The 17,995-nt window shown below is 41.9% G+C and overlaps 1 protein-coding gene across 1 annotated transcript in view; it reads left to right on the forward strand.

Annotated features, from left to right (window-relative positions):
* PHAF1 (phagosome assembly factor 1) overlaps positions 1 to 17,995 on the forward strand; it is a 110,958-nt gene that overhangs the window by 86,391 nt on the left and 6,572 nt on the right. The window contains exons 12-16 of the mRNA XM_067471011.1: positions 1,387 to 1,469; positions 5,179 to 5,222; positions 10,879 to 10,922; positions 13,303 to 13,361; positions 15,058 to 15,130. Of these exons, the coding sequence (XP_067327112.1) occupies positions 1,387 to 1,469; positions 5,179 to 5,222; positions 10,879 to 10,922; positions 13,303 to 13,361; positions 15,058 to 15,130 (303 nt within the window). The remainder of the gene's footprint in view (positions 1 to 1,386; positions 1,470 to 5,178; positions 5,223 to 10,878; positions 10,923 to 13,302; positions 13,362 to 15,057; positions 15,131 to 17,995) is intronic.

The following is a 17,995-nucleotide window of genomic DNA, read 5'->3' on the forward strand; positions in this document are numbered from 1 at the left end:
GAGTTCTGGGTGGGAAGTTTGGCGCAATTCTCAATTGGTGGAGTTCAGAATACTTTTTGATTGTCGGCAAACTATAAATCCCAGCAACTACAACTCCCAAATGTCAAGGTCTATTTTCTAGGCATGGGCAATCCATGGTTCTAAATGGTTCTAAAGAACTTACAAAACTAGGGGCTGCTGGTGCTTTTCTTCTAAAGTGTTGCTAAAGCTGGTGCTTTGCTTCTAAAATGTTTCGAAAGTTGTGGTGGTGAAAATTTCAGAACTCCAACAAAACTTTCAAAATTTTCATTATTATTTTGTTATTGGCTATTGTTATAAACTGCCATTTATAACAAAATTTTGAAAGTTATGTTAGAGTTCTGAAATTTTTACCACCAGAACTTTAGAAACCCTTTGGAAGCAAAGCACCATCACCCCCTAGTTTTGTAAGTACTTTAGAACCATTTAGAACCATGGATTGCCCATGCCTACTATTTTCCCCAAACTCAACCAGTGTTCACATTTGAGCACAAGTTGTGCCAAGTTTGATCCAAATCCATCATTGTTTGAGTCCACAGTGCTCTCTGGATGTAGGTGAACTACAACTCCAAAACTCAAGGTCAATGCCCATGAGATTCTTCCAGTATTTTCTGTTGATCATGGGAGTTCTGTGTTCCAAGATAGGTTCAATTCCATCATTGGTGGAGTTCAGAATGCTCTTTGATTGTAGGTGAACTATAAATCACAGCAACTACTACTCCCAAATATCAAGGTCTATTTTTTCCAAACTCCACCAATGTTCACATTTGGACATACTGAATATTTGTGCCAAGTTTGGTCCAGATCCATCATTGTGTGGGTCCACAATGCTTTCTGGATGTGGGTGAACTACAACTCCAAATCTCAAGGTCAATGTCCACCAGACCCTTCCAGTATTTTGTGTTGGTCATTGGAGTTCTGTGTGCCAAGTTTGGTTCAATTCCATCTTTGGTGGGGTTCAGAATGCTCTTTGATTGTAGGTGAACTATAAATCCCAGCAACTACAACTCCCAATTGACAAAATCAATCCCCCCATGAACCCCATCAGTATTCCAATTTGGGCGTATGGGATATTTGTGCTAAATCTGGTCCAGTGAATGAAAATACATCCTGCATATTAGATATTTATATTACAGTTCAAACAGTAGCAAAGTTACAGTTATGAAGTAGCAACAAAAATAATGTTATGGTTGGGGGTCACCACAACATGAGGAACTGTATTAAGGGGTCACGGCATTAGGAAGGTAGAGAACCACTGCTCTGGGGAAAATGGTCCCATTTTCTTTGGGGCGTGATGTTGTTTCATTGTTTTGAATTAATCGTCCTCAACTCAACTTCCATCTCTTTCCCCATTTTCACCCTTCACAGGATATCCTTTTTGATGCAAATACCCACAAAGTGAAGAAATTTGTTCTGCATACGAATTACCCGGGTCATTATAACTTCAACATGTGAGTATGGCCTCGGTTTGCGAAAGCACGCATTGATTATGAGCTCTAAGAATATGTCTGGGATGTTGAGTTTCCATCAGATGAGATAGCCAATGTGGTGTTGAAGGCTTTCATGGCTGGAATCACTGGGTTGCTGTGAGTTTTCCAGGCTGTCTGGCCATATTCCAGAAGCATTCTCTCCTGACGTTTCGTCCACATCTATGGCAGGCATCTTCAGAGGTTGTGAGGTGTGTTGGAAACTAGGCAAGTGATGTTTATATATCTGTGGAATGCCCAGGGTAGGAGAAAGGATTTTTGTGTTGCAACTCAGGGTAGTTTTCACCTTGCTCCCAAATACCACCACACCAAAGCTGTAGACTTTGTAGTTTATTGAGAAAAAGGCAAAATCAAAACATGGCATGAAGAATACAAAAGTTCCATAAGGCTTAAATGCAAAGACACTGTTCCCAAGGCAAAAACATGAAGCATAATCCTTTAAGCAATGGTCAAACAATAGTCCATGGAAAAACAGATGAACACAAGACCCAAAATCCTAGACTCAGGAAGCCAGAAGTGTGCTGCTTAAAGCCAAGGTTAATCCATAGAAGTTTGCATGGAAAGAGCTACGTTGAACTGACAACCCCTGTGTGTCAACAAGAAGGCTAAATACCCTTTGCAGACATGAACGCATTGCGATGACCTTTGGCAGACTTGGCTTCTCGCTTACTAGCCACGCAAGGGCTTCTCCGGACCCTTAATTGCAGACGATCTTGCCTGCTCATGGATTCATTACCTTCAAGGCTCTCTAACCCCTTATCTTGGTCCTGCAGCTGGACCGTATCACCGTGGGAAGGCAAAAGAGGCAAAGACATCTCCACCTGTCCATGTGGGAATTCACTCTTGTTATCATTCTCACTGACATTCTTTTCCCCTGAGCACTGACTTGCTGTTTCCCCTTCAGCAGCCTCACTGTCAACCCTGCCTGAAGCATGTACAGAAATCTGTAACCCATCACCCTCATCATCATCTTGTAGGAACTCTGGCTCACAAAGCCCACAAGGGTCGGCTTCAGACTCAGAGTCAAACTGAGCCACAACATCTTGTCTCTTTGAGGCAAGTGTGAATGTTGCAGTTAGTCAGCTTGATTAGCATTAAATAGCCTTGCAGGCTTGGCTGCTTCCTGCCTGGGGGCATCCTTTGTTGGGAGGTGATTAGCTGGCCCCAATTGTTTCTTGTCTGGAATTCCCCTGTTTTTGAGTGTTTGTTGCACTCCAGAACAGAAAGGATACCCTCTGATTTTAAAACACACCATAAGTTGAGTGAAAAACCAATCCTTTTTATTGAAGCTGAGTAAAATAGCCAGTAGAAAGAAATTCTTGTAAAAATAGGAAAATTTCAAAATGTAAAAGATCAGTAAAATGCAGTATTTCAAAGCAATGTCCACAAAAGATATAAAAACAATCCAAGTATTCATCCAGACAGGAATCAACAGAAGTCAATCAATCAAAGATAAACCCAAAGGTTCTAGACCACAGCAAAATGCTAAAAAAATCTCTATAAGAACAAGACCCCTTGAACAGGATTTCCAAGGCACATGAACATGATTTCCAAATGATGCCTGATCTAACAGGCTTTCCCTTGAAGCAAATCTTATATCCCAAAGCCCAAAAAATTGTTTCGTTTTCCCCCACTCTTGCCTCTTATTTGACTAAGCCTTTCGGAGCGACGTAAACATTGCGTTTGTTGTCAATCCTGGCTGAACTCTAGCCGCCTATTTTTCAACTTCCTTTCTGGCTGCTCATTAAAATTTCCTGGTGTCGGATTGTTTTCCAAACTCAAATCTTGAGAGCTCACAGAGAGAGGGAGTAAACCATCATCCTTAAGCCCAGCAGGAATATCCTCATGAGAAACTGCCCTTTGCACCTGGGGCCTCTCTATCATTGTCTGCATGGAAATCATTGACCAAACCATCTCCATATTGCACCTCAGCCTCAGCACCATCATTTCCCTCATCATGTCCCACATCAAGAGCATCATGATCCTGAGCATCATGAAACACAAACACAGGCTGATTCCTAACAGTGTTCCTCTTTCTTTACTTCTTGATTTTAGAGTTTTTTAATACTGGTAGCCAGATTGTATTCATTTTCATGATTTCCTCCTTTCTGTTAAAATTGTCCACATGCTTGTGGATTGCTTCTCTGTGTATCCTGACATGGTGGTTGTCCAAGTGGTCCAGCATTTCTGTGTTCTCAAATAATATGCTGTGTCCAGGTTGGTTCATTGAGTGCTCTGCTATGGCTCATTTCTCTGGTTGAATTATTTTGCGTTGCCTTTCATGTTCCTTTATTCGTACATGTGTGCAAAACGTCAGGAGGGAATGCTTCTGGAACATGGCCAGACAGCCTGGAAAACTCACAGCAACCCAATGTACGGAAAGTTAGGTATGCTTGCCCTATTTATAAGGCTAGGTGAGGGGCAAGTAATAATAATAGTAATAATAATAATAATAATAATAATAATAATAATAATAATAATGTCGATGAGGGGCAAATAATAATAATAATAATAATAATAATAATAATAATAATATCGATGTTGCAATCCTGGGTGACAGCAGGATTGAAGAGAAACAACTGGAAAAGCTGACACAATATGAGGATTTAAAGATTGAACTGCAAAGACTCTGGCACAAGCCAGTCAAGGTGGTCCCAGTGGTGATCGGCACACTGGGTGCAGTGCCTCAAGACCTTGGCCTGCACTTAAACACAATTGGTGCTGACAAGATTACTATCTGCCAGCTGCAGAAGGCCACCTTATGCACGCATTATTTGCCGATACATCATACAGTCCTAGACACTTGGGAAGTGTCCGACGTGTGATCCAATACAACAGCGACCAAAGTGTCTGCTGTGGACTCATCTTGTTGTGTATCAAATAATAATAGAGTAAAATAATAAATGTATTATTATTATTATTATTATTATTATTATTAATAATAATAATAGAGTAAAATAATGGAAATGTAATAATAACAGTAATAATAGAGAAAAATAATAGATGTAATGCAACAATACAACAGCCAGCAGAGTGTCTGTTGTGGATTCATCTTGTGATGTTTCTAATAATAATAATAATAATAATAATAATAATAATAATAATACATTGTTTATATTCCGCCCTTCTCACCCCGAAGGGGACTCAGGGCGAATCACAATACACATACACGGCAAATAGTCAATGCCGCTTTGTATAGACAATACACAGACAGATATAGAATATGTCAGTAGCCAAGACAGGCTGCCTACTTCTTTTAGGTAGTGTTCCTAGTGAATTCAGAGCAAATGTAATATATTTATGGGAGAGTGGATGTATTTTGGGCTACTGAAATAACACTTCTGAAGATTTTGTGCATTGGCAGTTCCTAGCAGTTCAGAGAGATAACCAGGTATATCAGTCTAACAACTGAGAATCCCAATTTGCCTTGCATGAATACTAGTGGATACTTACCGCTAAGGAGAAGATTCACTCAAGCGAGTATTTAACTCTTCTTAGGAAGATCATACTGTACAAAAAGGTTGTGGATATTCCCAATGCTATGAATGCCAGTTAATCTCCAAATGGGTCATGCTTCCAAAAGGCTATGGAGAGTCCTGGCTTTCCAAAAGGTTATAACCTCCAAAATGTCATGCTTTTCCAAAATAACAGTCTGCCTTTTCATTTTTCATAGTTATCACCGCTGTGAATTCAAGATCCCGCTAGCAATTAAACGAGGTAAGAAGTAATACAGCCTGGAAAAGCTTGCATGCTGATAGGAATGTGTGATGACTTTGCAGGCATGCTTAGTAGTGAGACGAAGTCCAGAGTTGTGCAGTAACAGATAAGTGGATTGACATCTTCGGGTTCAACTTGATCCTTCCGTGGATTTATCAGTTAGCAATGTGGAGAAAGTGGGGAAGAACCACCAACCCTTTGAGAGGGAGGGAATAATAATAATAATAATAATAATAATAATAATAATAATACACAGTCCTAGACCCTTGGGAAGTGTTTGACTTGTGATTTTGTGATACAAAATCCATCATATAGATCTCGTTTGCTGTGACATACTGTGCTTTTGTGTCAATAACAATAATAATAATAATAATAATAATAATAATAATAAGCTGGGTTGTTGTAGGTTTTTTTGGGCTATATGGCCATGTTCTAGAGGCATTTCTCCTAAGAGAAATGCCTCTAGAACATGGCCATATAGCCCAAAAAAACCTACAACAACCCAGTGATTCCGGCCATGAAAGCCTTCGACAATAATGAGCTGCTGCAAGAAGATAGCGCAGACAGACTACAAGCAGAGGCACAACACTGTTGCTCAGATGATTCATTAGAACTTGTTCCACAAATACCATCTGCCTGCGACAACTAACTGGTGGGATCACAAGCCTGAAAAAGTTACAGAGAATGAACACGCCAAACTCCCCTGGACTTCCAGATTCAGACTGACAGAGTTTTGGAGCATAATACTCCTGACCTCACAATCGTGTTAAAAAACAAAGTATGGATTGTTGATGTCGCAATCCCAGGTGGCAGCAGGATTGCAGAGAAACAACTGGAAAAGATGACATATGAGGATTTAAAGATCGAACTGCAAAGACTCTGGCACAAACCAGTCAAGGTGGTCCCAGTGGTGATTGGCACACTGGGTGCAGTGCTTAAAGACCTTGGCCTGCACTTAAACACAATCGGTGCTGACGAGATTGCCGTCTGCCAGCTGCAAAAGGCCACCTTACTGGGATCTGCACGGATTATTCGCCGATACATCACACAGTCTTAGACACTTGGGAAGTGTCAGATGTGGGATCCAATACAACAGCCAGCAGAGTGTCTGCTGTGGACTCATCTTGTTGTGTTTCAAATAATAATAATAATAATAATAATAATAATAATAATAATAGAGTAAAATAACAGAAATGTAATGTGACTTATCTGCTTTGATAATCTGGATTATATGGCAGTATAGAAGGCACTCTTGTTGTGTTTCAAACAATATGTAATACGATTTTGGCTCCTGGGTTATCAATGTCATTTCCTAATTGGTTCTATCATAAAAAAAACATGCTGCAAGTTAACCTGAACCGTTTTCTGACCTACAAGAAGCACTGCTTGACTGTCCCGCAAAAAGTGGGTACTAGAAAGCTGACTGGCACAACCTGGGGATCACAACCAGACACAGTGAAGACATCTGCCCTTGCACTTTGCTACTCTGCTGCTGAGTATGCATGCCCAGTATGGGACGCATCTCACCACGTTAAAACAGTAGATGTGGCTCTTAATGAGACGTACCTCATTATCACAGGGTGTCTGTGCCCTACACCTCTGGAAAAATTACACTGTTTAGCCGGTATTGTACCACCTGACATCTGTCAGGAAGTAGCAGCCAATAATGAAAGGAGCAAGGCAGTGACATCTCCGGCCCATCCTCTGTTCAGATATCAGCCAGCAAGCCAATGCCTTAAATCAAGAAATAGCTTTCTAAGATGTATAGAAATACTTGCAGGAACACCTCAGCAGTTGAGAGTCCAAAAGTGGCAGGCTAAAACCCAAAACCTCAATCAGTGGCTGAGACTGGATGATAAACTCCCTCCTGGGCACTCAGAAGACTGGGCGACTTGGAAGGCGCTGAACAGACTGCGCTCTGGCACCACGAGATGCAGAGCCAACCTTAAAAAATGGGCCCACAAAGGAGAGTCCACAACATGCGAGTGTGGAGCAGAGCAAACCACAGACCATTTCCTACAATGCAGTCAGTGCCCTGCCACATGCACAGTGGAGAACCTTCTCACATTATTATTATTATTATTATTATTATTATTATTATCGTCACATCTAGTGTTTTAGCATGGTGAGATGTGTTCCAGACTGGGCATGCATACTCAGCAGCAGAGTAGCATACCGCAAGGGCAGATGTCTTCACTGTGTCTGGTTGTGATCCCCAGGTTGTGCCAGTCAGTTTTCGTATGATATTATTTCTAGCGCCCACTTTTGCTTGATATTCAGGCAGTGCTTCTAGTAGGTCAGAGCATGGTCCAGGGTGACTCCCAGGTATTTGGGTGCGCTTCAATGCTCCAGTGGTATTTAGCATGAGGAAACAGGCTTCGGTTAGAATCATAGAATCAAAGAATCAAAGAGTTGGAAGAGACCTCATGGGCCATCCAGTCCAACCCCCTGCCAAGAAGCAGGAATATTGCATTCAAATCACCCCTGACAGATGGCCATCCAGCCTCTGCTTAAAAGCTTCCAAAGAAGGAGCCTCCACCACACTCCGGGGCAGAGAGTTCCACTGCTGAACGGCTCTCACAGTCAGGAAGTTCTTCCTAATGTTCAGATGGAATCTCCTCTCTTGTAGTTTGAAGCCACTGTTCTGCGTCCTAGTCTCCAAGGAAGCAGAAAACAAGCTTGCTCCCTCCTCCCTGTGGCTTCCTCTCACATATTTATACATGGCTATCATATCTCCTCTCAGCCTTCTCTTCTTCAGGCTAAACATGCCCAGCTCCTTAAGCCGCTCCTCATAGGGCTTGTTCTCCAGACCCTTGATCATTTTAGTCGCCCTCCTCTGGACACATTCCAGCTTGTCAATCTCTCTCTTGAATTGTGGTGCCCAGAATTGGACACAATATTCCAGATGTGGTCTAACCAAAGCAGAATAGAGGGGTAGCATTACTTCCTTAGATCTAGACACTATGCTCCTATTGATGCAGGCCAAAATCCCATTGGCTTTTTTTGCCGCCACATCACATTGTTGGCTCATGTTAACTTGTTGTCCACGAGGACTCCAAGATCTTTTTCACACGTCCTGCTCTCGAGCCAGGCATTGTCCCCCATTCTGTATCTTTGCATTTCATTTTTTCTGCCAAAGTGTAGTATCTTGCATTTGTCACTGTTGAACTTCATTTTGTTAGTTTTGGCCCATCTCTCTAATCTGTCAAGATCGTTTTGAATTCTGCTCCTGTCCTCTGGACTATTGGCTATCCCTCCCAATTTGGTGTCGTCTGCAAACTTGATGATCCTGCCTTCGAGCCCTTCATCTTAGTCATTAATAAAGATGTTGAACAGGACCGGGCCCAGGACGGAACCCTCCTGATGGCACTCCGCTCGTCACTTCTTTCCAAGATGAAGAGGAAGCATTAGTGAGCACTCTCTGTGTTCGTCCACTTAACCAATTACAGATCCACCTCACCGTAGTTTTGCCTAGCCCACATTGGACTAGTTTCCTTGCCAGAAGGTCATGGGGGACCTTGTCAAAGGCCTTACTGAAATCCAGGTACGCCACATCCACGGCATTCCCCGCATCTACCCAGCTTGTAGCTCTATCGAAGAAAGAGATCAGATTAGTCTGGCATGACTTGTTTTTGATAAATCCATGTTGACTATTAGCGATGACTGCATTTGTTTCTAAGTGTTTGCAGACCGCTTCCTTAACAATCTTGTCTGTATGTGCTGAGAAAGTGTTTCTCAACCTCTCCGGTTGCATCTCTCTCATATCTCTGGATATCATTGCTGGGCAGTTGTTTCCACTTTCAAAGCAAAATTCAAGTTACTAATTTTTCAATGAGTCTGGAGCCAGAATGGCTATAATTCAGACCAGGAATTATGTAAATGCAGTTGCCTTCCGGGTGTTTTTATCCTAGAGCTTTGCTCAGACGTGTCCAGTTCAAAGGATCATGGGAGCGGCTGACAACCAACATCTGGAAGGTCATACATTTCTCATCATCGTAACAAAGTGTTCTCTTTAAAGAGCCACAAATAAGCATTGTCCTTACTTTCCAGGAAAGCCGATCCCAATTCATTGTCCTATACTTGCTTGTTGTTTATGTGTCTTCAGGTCACTTTTGACTTGCAGCAACTCTAAGGGGAGCTTATAATGGTTTTTCTGTTGTTGTAAGATTTGTTCAGATTGAGTTTGCCACTGCAGTTGGATCTCCATATCCATGGATTCTGCACCCACAGATTCAACCATTCACGGCTTGAAAATATATATATTTTAAAGCAAACTTTGATTTTTTTTCCCCCCCATGTTATACGTACAAGTGAAAAGAAGCAGGGGAGCGGAGGGATGATTTATTGTTGCCACCAATTTGAAAGGAACCAGTATTCAGGAGATTTTACCCCAGTTCCCAATTTTAAAAAGACTTAGCCAATTTGCAATGGAGGTTGCCGATTAGGAACCAAATTTACCATCAAGTTAGAAGGGAGGCTGTTCAATTGCACCTCCTCCTTTATTAAGAAAGTAATAACTCAGTAGTAATGATACTGTATATACTGTAGCGTGACTGGAGAGAAGAATGTAGATTTATTTGGTTACTTTTCCCTACGTTTCTGCCACCACGTGAGGTAAGTTGTAATATTGTGAGAAATGGCACTTTGTACACAGAATAGACGGAGCTGAGGCAATCTTCAAATAAAAGTTAACAATTTTATTAAGTACATAGCGTGTGGTTGCAAGATGTAACTTTTCCTTGTTGCACTTGGAATAATACTTGTAACTTTAACAGTTCATTCTTTCAAGTAACACAGTATCTTTCTGACGTAGAGCACTTGTTTCAGACAAAGTTTCCATACAGTGATGTTTCCCTTAGTTGATCCTCCCTAGATCAAATACTAAGTAAACTATTCTTTAGCCTCTCCTTAGACTAAAATAATACCAGCTATGTTTCACCATTCAGCTGTACTAGCCTGAGAAACTTCCAATAGCCAAACCCAGCTTTTCAAAGCCTCAAAGCTTTACTTCACAAGTCACTCCGTCACCTTTCCTTTCCTTCTCTCCCAACTCCTAACTCCTCACTCCTCTGAACCTAACTCCTGACTGCTCACTGCTCTAAACCTAAACCCTAACTGATTTTTAACTATCGTTTTTTCAAACTCTCCCCTCTAAGCTCCTCCCACTTCCCTCTCTCCTGCATCGGTCTCCATGGCAACGCACATGGAGGACTCCTCTGACTTAGGCCGCTCCAGCATTACTGCAGCCAATCTAAACACAAATACAGCTAAAATCATACAATTTATAATCAACTCCTGTACAACAAGGGTCTCCATTTACTGCACATAAAGGGACTTGCGCCTCCACAGATTTTGGTATCCACAGAGGAGTCCCAGTGGATAGCGAGGGCACCACTGTAGCTTTCTTTGAGATTGAGTTTGTGTGATTTGTGCAGTCATACAGGGATTTCCATGGCCAAATGGAAATCCCTGGTCTCCTCGAATTCTAGTGTATAAGCCGAGATTTTCAGCCCCTTTTTAGGCTTAGAAAGCCCCACTTGGCTTATATTCGAGTCAAGGTTATTTATTATTTTACTCTGTTATTATTATTGAGTACTAAAGAACATAGAGTTGAAATATTACCTTTCCTGAAAAATGTTTTGTCCTTTTCTCACAGAAAGTACTGATTCACAGATGGAAACCTGCACAACGTACAGCAAGGTAAGGCACAACCCAAGATAATGCAGCTCTGAAACCTTGACAGATCTTATTTTCACCAAATCAATCTATATAAATAAAAATGTAATGTTCGTTTGTGGGATTAACAGAACTCAAAAACCACTGGGGGAATTGACCCCAAATTTGGACACAAGACACCTAACAACGCAATGTATGTCCTTCACTCAAAAAAACACTGAAAAACACAGCAGAAGGGACATAAAAGCTCCAAAAAGCTAAATGGCGAAAAGCTAAGTGACTATACGGAAGAAAGGGGGAGGGAAGGAGAGAAGAAAGGAAGGAAGGAGGGAAGGAAGGAAGGAAGGAAGGAAGGAGGGAAGAGGGAGGGAAAGAAAGAAAGAAAGAAAGAAAGAAAGAAAGAAAGAAAGAAAGAGAGAAGGAAGCATGGAAGCAAAGAGAGAAGGAAGGAAAGAGGTAGAGAAGGAATAAAGGAGAGAAAGAGGAAGGGAAAGAAAAAGGGGGAAGGAAGGAAAGTTAGAGAAGGAAGGAGAGAAGGAAAGAAAAAAGGGAAAGAAGGAAGGAAAGAGGGAGCGAAGGAAGAGGGAAGATGTAGAGAAAGAGGGAGGGAAAGAAGGAAAGAGAGAAGGAAGAAAAGAGCAGAAGAGAAAGGAAAGGGGGGGGGGGAAGAAGGAAAGAGATAGAGAAGGAAGGAAGAAGAGAAGGAAAGACGGGAAGGAAGGAAGGAAAGAGGGAGAGAAGGAAAGAAGGAGAGAAAGAGGGAAGGTTGGCCACAGCAACGCGTAGCAGGTACAGCTAGTAAATCATAAAGTTTGAACATTATGTTTCATGATCCCTTTCTAGGGGCTTTTGGAATGGTTTGAAATGGAAATGAGCACCACTCTCCAGAGTCAGACGCAACTAGCCTCAATGTCAAAGGGAAACATTTACCTTTATTTTAAAATAATAATAATGTAATAATAGGTTCTTGTGGGTTTTTTCGGGCTATAGAGCCATGTTCTAGAGGCATTTCTCCTGACGTTTCGCCTGCATCTATGGCAAGCTTCCTCAGAGGTTGTGAGGTCTGTTGGAAGTAGGAAAAATGGGTTTATATATCTGTGGAATGGCTGGGGTGGGGCAAGGAGCTCTTCCCTGCTGCAGTTAGGTGTGAATGTTTAGCTGATCACCTTCATTAGCATTTGAAGGCCTGCCTGAGCCTGGGAAAATCTGTTGCTGGGAGGTGTTAATCTGTGCCTGGTTTTTTCCTCTCTGTTGTTTAGCTGTTATAATTTTAGAGTTTTTTTTAATACTGGTAGCCAGATTTTGTTCATTTTCATGGTCTCTTCCTTTCTGTTGAAATTGTCCACATGCTTGTGGATTTCAATGGCTTCTCTGTGTAGTGTGACATGGTGGTTGTTGGTGTGGTCCAGCATTTCTGTGTTCTCAAATAATATGCTGTGTCCAGGCTGGTTCATCAGGTGCTCTGCTATGGCTGACTTCTCTGGTTGAAGGAGTCTGCAGTGCCTTTCATGTTCCTTGATGCGTGTCTGGGCAATGCTGCGTTTGGTGGTCCCTATGTAGACTTGTCCACAGATGCATGGTACACGGTAGACTCCTGCAGAGGTGAGAGGATCCCTCTTGTCCTTTGCTGAACGTAGCATTTGTTGGATTTTCTTGGTGGGTTTGTAGATTGTTTGTATGTTGTGTTTCCTCATCAGCTTCCCTATGTGGTCAGTGGTTCCCTTGATGTATGGCAGGAACACTTTTCCTCTGGGTGGATCTTCATCTTTACTCTCGTGGCTTGTTATTATAATTATTATTATAATATTATTATATATTATTTTTATATTATTATTATATTATATTATTAATATATTATATTATTATTATATTATTAATATATTATTATATTTATTATATTATTATTATATAATATATAATATTATTATATATTATATTATTATTATTATTATTATTATTATTATGTAATAATATCTTTTTATAACTGTATCTGATCTACTTGGGAACTGCGATTCCCTTTACTTGGGCACCTGTGCCCCATTCTATGTTGTGCTGGTCACAGACCGTAATAAATCATTGATTGATTGGGAAAAAAAAGTAATAATATCTGTTGGGTCATAAACATTTTACCTGGAGAAAAGAACCCCATTTTCTACAGATACTGTAGCACCTTTCTTTCAAATGTTGGGTGGCGTGCTGTGCTGCTGTTAACAAATTCATAGCCTAGAGTGACAGCTCTGGAATGGCTCCATATTCAGCTGAAAAACCTATTCGCCTGGGAGAGTATTCCACCAATGAGGATCATTGCTAAGAAGCCCAAATTCTGAAGTCTCAAAATGCACTAATTTTCCCCTGGCTTTTCTTAAAGCATTCCATTCTCTAAGACATTTTCATTTTCTTACAGTGGGACAGTATTCAGGACCTTCTTGGACATCCAGTAGAGAAACCGGTAGTACTTCACAGGTAAAGATCTTATTTATTTATTATTTATTTATTTCATTCACTTATACCCCGCCCTTCTCACCCCGAGGGGGACTCAGGGCGGCTTACAGGGAGGACACAATTAGATGCCCAAATCACACAACAAGTAATCCAAAAAATATAACAATTCAGCAGTTAAATTAAAACATCAATACATAATAAAATCATAAATCCTAAAACAATCTCATGTCAGAGTCCATATATCAGAGTCCATACATCCGTTCTATTCCGTTTGTCCTTGTCTATCGCCAGGTCCTTGAGTTAGTTGTCAGAGCGACCAAAAGCTTGGTCCCACATCCAGGTCTTTAGTTTTTTCCTAAATGCTAGAAGGGAAGTCGCCGATCTGATCTCCCCGGGGAGTGAGTTCCACAGGCGGGGGGCCGCCACTGAGAAGGCCCTGCTCCTCGTCCCCGCCAGCCTCACTTGTGACACTGGCGGGGTCGAGAGCAGGGCCTCCCCAGAAGATCTTAAACTTCGAGGTGGGATGTAGAGGGAGATCCGTTCGGACAAGTACACTGGGCCGGAACCGTATAGGGTTTTATAGGTCAAAACCAGCACTTTAAATTGTGCTCGGAATTGGATCGGCAGCCAGTGGAGCTGACGCAACAGGGGGGTGGTGTGCTCCCTGTACGCCGCTCCGGTGAGCAATCTGGCTGCTTCTCGCTGGACTAGTTGAAGTTTCCGAGCAGTCTTTAAAGGCAACCCCACGTAGAGTGCGTTGCAGTAATCCAGCCGGGATGTGACAAGAGCGTGGACCACCGTGGCCAGATCCGACTTCCCAAGGTACGGGCGCAGCTGGCGCACAAGTTTTAATTGTGCGAAAGCTCTCCCGGCCACTGCTGAGACCTGGGGTTCCAGGCTCAGCGATGAGTCCAGGATCACTCCCAAGCTGCGAACCTGCGTCTTCAGGGGGAGTGTAACCCCGTCTAACACAGGCTGTAACCCTATACCCTGTTCGGCCTTCCGACTGACCAGTAGGACCTCTGTCTTGTCTGGATTCAATTTCAATTTGTTAGCTCTCATCCAGTCCGATACAGCAGCTAAACATCTTCTCTGTCACTTGGATTGAAGTCTAATTGGATTTCAAGTTGCTACCAGAAAGAGAGTCCTAATGATGTAAAATGTGGTTTCCAACCCGTTCCCAACTCAGGGTGGTCGCCTTCGGGCTGAAATGGGCGGGATAAAAATGACATAAACATCCCCTGTTTCCTCTGCAACTTCCGGTACTTCTCTCTGAGGCCTGCAAATCACTCTGATCACACACAGACTCGTCAATGGGAAGCCCATCATCCCCTTCTTCCTGCAGGGAACCTTGCTGCTGAACCCCAACAGTACCTTAGCTAACAAAATAGAAAGGTTTTAAGGGTTGTAAACAGAAAATTTGCTGTGGAAAGGATAGGCTCCTACACAGGAAGTTTCAGGAAACCAATTTCCAAACCAACAGTTTGCACCTGTAACGTGGAGCAAGGAGGTCAGATAGGCCTGACTTAAAGAAACAAAACCTTTTCAAATCTTTCCGAGACCTCTTGAAAGCTTTACAGATGCAATTGGAATCCATTAAAAGCATGTATTAGGCTCAGGTTGTTAAAATGTGTTCCAGAAATGTCTGCTCACTTTCTCACTTGTTTTCTTTGGAATCTCTTATGTCTGGCTTATGTTTTGTTTTGTTTTTTCCCAGGTCGTCCTCTCCAAACAACACAAACCCATTTGGATCGACGTTTTGTTTTGGACTGCAGCGGATGATCTTTGAGGTATGGGAAGCAAATGAAGAAGGGAAGTCACATTGCAGTTTTGTTTGTGATCACCTGAAATGGGTTGTTGTAGGTTTTTTCGGCCTATATGGCCATAGTCTAGAGCAGTGTTTCTCAACCTTCCTAATGCCACGACCCCTCAATACATTTCCTCATGTCGTGGTGACCTCCAACCATAACATTCTTTTGCTAATTCATAACTTACTTTTAAATTACTTTTTCTCCTGTTATGAAACATAATTTGGAATTTGTAGTTGATGGGATGTATGATTCACCTACAATCAAAGAGTATTCTGAACTCCACCAAGGATGGAATTGAACCAAACTTGGCACACAGAATGCCCATGACCAACAGAAAACATCGGAAGGGTTTGGTGGGCATTGACCTTGAGTTTGGGAGTTGTAGTTCACCTACAAAGAGCACTATGGACTCAAACAATGATCTGGACCAAATATGGCATGAATACTCAGTATGCTAAATGTGAACACTGGTGGAGTTTGGGGAAAATAGGCCTTGACATTTGGGAGTTGTAGTTGCTGGGATTTATAGTTTACCTACAATCAAAAAGCATTCTGAACCCCACCAATGATAGAATTGGGTCAAACTTCCTACACAGAACCCCCATGACCAACAGAAAATATTGTGTTTTCTGATGGTCTTTGGTGACCCCTCTGGCACCCCCTGGTGACCCCTCCAGGGGTCCCGACCCCCAGGTTGAGAAACACTGGTCTAGAGGCATTCTCTCCTGACGTTTCGCCTCTAGACCATAGCCACATAGCCCGAAAAAACCTACAACAACCCATTGATTCCGGCAATGAAAGCCTTCGACAATACATCACCTGAAATATTGGCTGTGTTTCTGAGCTCCTTTGGAAACAGGACATGCTAGGAGATAAAACCCATGATTTGCATTAGACATTCCTCCATGTTCCTGTGCTGGAATTCTTTTATGTTAAGGTGATTGTAAGTTGGAAATGACTTCAAGGCACACAGTATTCAGGCTTCAATTTTACATCCCCATAGCATAGCATAGCATCTGGGTATCTTCAGTGTTTTCCCCTTCTGTTTCCCACCCAAAATAGAAGGAAATAGAAGGAAGTTTTGTAATAAAAATTGGCCAAATATTATAAAATATATGATAGGAATGGCACAAGCATATATACGAGGGGTATTTTTTAAGTAAGGTCCGTTGGAACATAAGTACGATACGAAAGTTTATTTCAAAAAAGTACATTTATTTTCTGAAAGTACATACTTCACTCTATTTTTCGACATAGTTGCCAAGTTTGTTAAAACACTTATCATACCTCTGAACCAATTTTAAAATACCCTCTTCATAAAAACTTGCCGCCACCAAAAGCCACCAAATCGTCTGTAATCAAAGAAGGGTGGCTGGAGTGGTCCTCATCATGAAGGTTGTCACGGCCATCTTTGAATTGTCGTACCCACTTACGCACTTTGCTTTCACTCATAACAGTATCACCATACACTTCACAAATCTGTCAATGAATTTCTGCTGCAGGCAGGTTCCTTGCTGACAAAAAACGTATCACTGAGTGAACCTCACATGCGGAGGGTGAGTTGATAGTCTTAAACATTTTTAAAGCACAGAACAGAAATGTACAGGTTAGCTACAGAGAGGAAACTGAACACAGTTGTTCCCGAGGCATGCCGGTCCACGACGCACGCGCTCGTTGCGGTATGCGCGCGAACTACTAGTGTCTACAACAAAAACGGACCTTACTTAAAAAATACCCCTTGTATATGAAAAGCAATTCAGCAAAATAGTATAAAAAACCAAAGTCCAAATATCAAAATTCAAACTACATGAGTAGCATCAAAAACCAGGAACATAAGAGCCAAACAAATCCAAAACATGAGATTCAGGAAGGGTCTTCAAAATCTTGGAAGCACGAAACATGAACAAAAGGAAACACGGAACTAGAAATCCCTTGACTTGACAGAAGTTCTATACTCAAAACACCAACATTGTCTAGACTGATGAAAAAATCTGCTGGTCTTGCTAATATAGACAGAAAATCATGCTTCTCCCTGGAAAACTGATAAGGACTTCTTGGCTAATAGATGTCTTGACCTTTGTAAACTCTCCAGAGAAGCTCTATGTTGACAGAATGTAAATCTCCTATCTAACTGCTCATTAGTCTGTCCACCTAGACCAGTGGTTCTCAACCTGGGGTCCCCAGATGTTTTTGGCCTACAACTCCCAGAAATCCCAGCCAGTTTACCAGCTGTTAGGATTTCTGGGAGTTGTAGGCCAAAAACATCTGGGGACCCCAGGTTGAGAACCACTGACCTAGACTTTCATTTTCATCCTCTGAGCTCAGTTCAGTTTCTGACCTTGCTTCCATAGCAAACCTCCTTTCTGGAATGTGGCCTTCAGACACAGACTGTTCATTTTTAGGGCTTAAAATATCTTGGCTCTCCTGCTGGCTTCCAGGCCCAGAATCCCCAATGTCACCAGGCTGACTAGCAGGCCCAGGTTACCTAGTGAGATCAGGTGCAGGAACAATCAAAAGGTGGACTACAACAGTCACATGGTCATGACTCAGTTTCTTTTGCCTGTCGTTTCAGTTCCACATCGCCACCTACTTAACCTACTTGTTGACAATGCAGATTATATCATCTGCGTATGCTCTTATTTTATAATTTTCTTTGTTGACTCATACCTTTTAATTCCGGATCGTTTCTGAAACAAGAATTTGACCTGATTGACCTTTGGAGAAAAATGCACCCAAAAGAAATAGATTATACTTTCTTCTCAGATCGTCACCAATCGTGGTCTAGAATTGACATGATCTGGGCCTCAAATACAATACTTATAAAAACGGCAAAAATTAAAATTC

This window comes from Anolis sagrei, chromosome 8 (assembly GCF_037176765.1).
Source record: "Anolis sagrei isolate rAnoSag1 chromosome 8, rAnoSag1.mat, whole genome shotgun sequence".
Classification (NCBI taxonomy): Eukaryota; Metazoa; Chordata; class Lepidosauria; order Squamata; family Dactyloidae; genus Anolis; species Anolis sagrei.